Source organism: Hylaeus volcanicus, chromosome 4 (genome assembly GCF_026283585.1).
Source record: "Hylaeus volcanicus isolate JK05 chromosome 4, UHH_iyHylVolc1.0_haploid, whole genome shotgun sequence".
Classification (NCBI taxonomy): Eukaryota; Metazoa; Arthropoda; class Insecta; order Hymenoptera; family Colletidae; genus Hylaeus; species Hylaeus volcanicus.
The window spans coordinates 10,854,327-10,857,582 of record NC_071979.1 but is presented as its reverse complement, the minus strand read 5'-3'; the positions used below and the strand labels follow the sequence as shown (position 1 = coordinate 10,857,582).

Below are 3,256 nucleotides of genomic sequence, written 5' to 3'. Positions count from 1 at the left end.
AAATTGAAAATTGAAAATTGAAAATTGAAAATTGAAAATTGAAAATTAACATACCGTTAATTAACATCGATTGCTCAAACTAGATTCGCATATTCTACAAATTTCATGTATAACGATGCCGGAATAATATACGTACGAGTATAGAATGGTGATTTCGTAATTTTACTTGAGAACGCGATTAACAATACAAATCTTATAACGCAGAAATTTTGTTGAGAATTTGTTCAAAGGAAACATTGTTCAGGAGGAACTTGCGTTGGTCGCAATCCAACGCGAATTTTCCCATTATTTGTTCAAATCAATGTATAACAATGTTATACATTGTTATATCGTATAATTAATTAAACAATTACAATGGCTAACGCAAGAGTTTCGAGTTCGATAAAAGAGAACGAGGGGCTTTTCGAATTCTTGAAAGATTAGAAACAAATATTTTCGCGTTCACGAATGATTCCCCAGAGTTTCAACAGAGCAATGGGAACTCTGGGAGCTTTTCTACAGCCTACGACTACGTATATTACATTCGTTACAGTTTAAAATCTTAGCAATTCGAGCGCTTTGAAGCTTGGATCGAAACTCGATCTCCAATTGATGCTTCCTCGGCAGAATTGGGTAGAGATAACCTCGCGAACACTCGTTTAATTGGACGTTTACGGACCGCGATCATTTCGACTTGTACCTATTTTCACCGATGCCGACACTTATTCATACAAAAAGACGAGCAAAATTCCAAATTAATTTTCGTCTAAGCCGTCTAATTAACTTTATTAAAGCATTATTTCTCTCACTACTTACAGAAATCTCCGTAAACCTGGAATACAGTTTCCCTAACACCGTTTCCTATATCCGTTCGCCATAGTCAAGCATGAACACGAAAAGTATGGCTAGCGATCGACTTACGCCTGGAGGAGGACCTCTTGGCTCGAGTAGATCTCATCTCCTCGCAGGAATCCTCGGCTGACCAAGTGCTGTCCGTTAACGAGCATCCACCAGTCGACTTGTCGGACCTGTCGGAGTAGCCAGAGTCGATCACTATGGTTTCGTCGATCCTGAACAGCTTCCTGGAGAGGGCATTCGTCCTTCCGTAGGTGGCACCCCACGGAGCAAGCCGGTCTCCTGCCTCGCTTTCGCTCCTGATTGGACTGACGCAAGGAGATTGTCCCGTGGCTGACAACTTGGACGTCAAGCTCAACAAGGAACTGGTCCTGGGCAATTTGCATCTGGATACGGGTATCCAGTAAACGGAATCCTCCTGTTGCCGCGTCTTCTGCTCGTCCATCGACTTGCTCGTCTCCATAGTCCCATAGCTGAACGTTCTGTCGGTCCTCGATGATCTCTGATCGGAGTCGCTGCTGCTGTCTGTCTCTTTCGACGAGGACGACGTGACGGACGACTTGTCCGACTCGCTGCAGCTCTCGAGGACATCGGGCTTCCTCTCGTTGCTCGTCTCCTCGACAACGGACAAGTCTCCACCTTTCTCCAGGATATCCACCACTTTCTTCACGAACCTATGATTCATTTCCACGGGTCCGTTTTGTCGCGAGGACGACGACTCTCTCAGCTTCTCCGTCAACATTTCGATTATCTCGCGTACGGCGCTCTTGTCCCTGGAAGGCTGCTTGCTCTTTACGATCTTCTCCAGGGCTGTGGATTTCTGGTTCGAGCTGAGGAACCTCGTGCAAGGCGATCGAAAATCAACGTTTGCGTTCCTTGGTTGAACGTTTGACTGGTTCCTCGAGTCGAGGCTGATCCTTCTCTGCGCTGCCACGGGAGTCTTTATCTCCTGGGACTTGGTCTCTGGCAGGGAGCGTCTGGTTTTCCAGGTCAGCTTCGATTTCGATTTCGATATCTCTTCTGGGCTGCAAAGGCCGTTCAGGGAGACCTCCAGCCTCTTCACCAGATCGCGAACCATGGATGGTCTCTCCGACAGAGTGGAGTCGTCGTTCTCCAAGAGAATCGAGTCGGTCGAGCTGATGTTCTTGTCCAGACGTTGGCTCGGCGGATCAGGCTTGTTGGACGTGTCCATGGAACTGGAGGAGAGCTGACTTTCAAAGATCGAGGCCTTCTCGAGCAGACTATCCGACAGCTTCTTCGTCTTCGATTTGGCCGCGTCACCTGGCGGCTCCGTGCTACTCGACAAACAATTCCTCTCGAAGATGGAGGATTTCTCGAGGATGCTGCGGCAGGGTGCCTTCTTCGTTTTGGGACTCTCTTCGATGATGGTCGAGGAGAAGAGATTGGCTGGAGTGAACTTGGGGGTGGAGGTGGCTCGCACCCTGAAACATCTCGGTTTAGGAGTGACAGGGTTCTGCTGCTCGGTCATTTCCAATGGTAGAAAAAGACTATCGTTTCTGGAGCTGTTCGTTGCCGTCTTTTGGGTACTCTTGTTATTCTTGGTAGAATCGGTGTCGTTGTTGATAGAATCGTCGTCACCACTCCTCTTCGAGTTGCCACAGTTCCAACTTTTGGTAAAGTCATTGTAGCTCCTGACGGATTCGTTGTAGCGTTTTATAGACTCTTGATAATTCCTCTTTATGGCCTCGAACTGCTGCTTCCTCAGCAAAAACTTGTTGTACCTGGCCTTGGAGATGTCTGTTTCCAGATCGTCGGGAATCTCTATCGGTGGACCGAGTGGGAGAACGATGTTTATGTTTTGCACCTTTCTCGAGGGCGACATTTTCGGCAGAGTTTTGCTGACGTTGATCGGAAGATAGACTTCGGGGATCGTGGTGTCGAAAGGCTGCTCTGAACTCTTGGACGGTGACTTGCTGTGTCTTGCTTCTGGAGACTTTTGTTGCCGAGGAATGTTGGAACTGTTGCTGGTTTTGCTGGTTTTCGGTGACTTTGTTTGCGAGAAATTGTCTGAAACTGAATGTTAGACTCGCGTTAGGTACTTGCGTCTAACGCGATACACGCGCTATGTATGGATAGAGGATCGACGATTCAAAATTCAAACGAAATCAAATGTTTGCAATACCTGATAGGTTTGACAAAGTCGAGTTCATCGTGGAATCCTTGTTGGATTCGAAACTTTTCCAGAACGGTAGACGACACTCGATAGGGGTGACATTCAGTATCTTTGGTGGATTCGAACGCTTGTTCAAGTACCAATCTGGGATGGAAAGCCTCTGCAAGGATCGTTGAACTTTTAGTTCAGCTTCTGTCAGTTGTCTGCCCTGTTTAATGAAAAATTAAACATTAATTTAACGTATCATAGAATCTCGGTGTACACCGTGTCACTTAATTCATTTAATGA

General features: G+C 46.6%; 1 protein-coding gene across 1 annotated transcript in view; it reads right to left on the bottom strand.

The window, feature by feature from the left end:
- Positions 1 to 6: 6 nt before the first annotated feature.
- The window catches only part of LOC128874668 (muscle M-line assembly protein unc-89-like), a 4,037-nt gene continuing 787 nt past the window's right edge, over positions 7 to 3,256 (bottom strand). Inside the window, exons 2-3 of the mRNA XM_054119599.1 lie at positions 2,978 to 3,176; positions 7 to 2,868 (exon numbers count right to left, since the gene is read on the bottom strand). Of these exons, the coding sequence (XP_053975574.1) occupies positions 860 to 2,868; positions 2,978 to 3,176 (2,208 nt within the window). The 3' untranslated portion in view covers positions 7 to 859. The remainder of the gene's footprint in view (positions 2,869 to 2,977; positions 3,177 to 3,256) is intronic.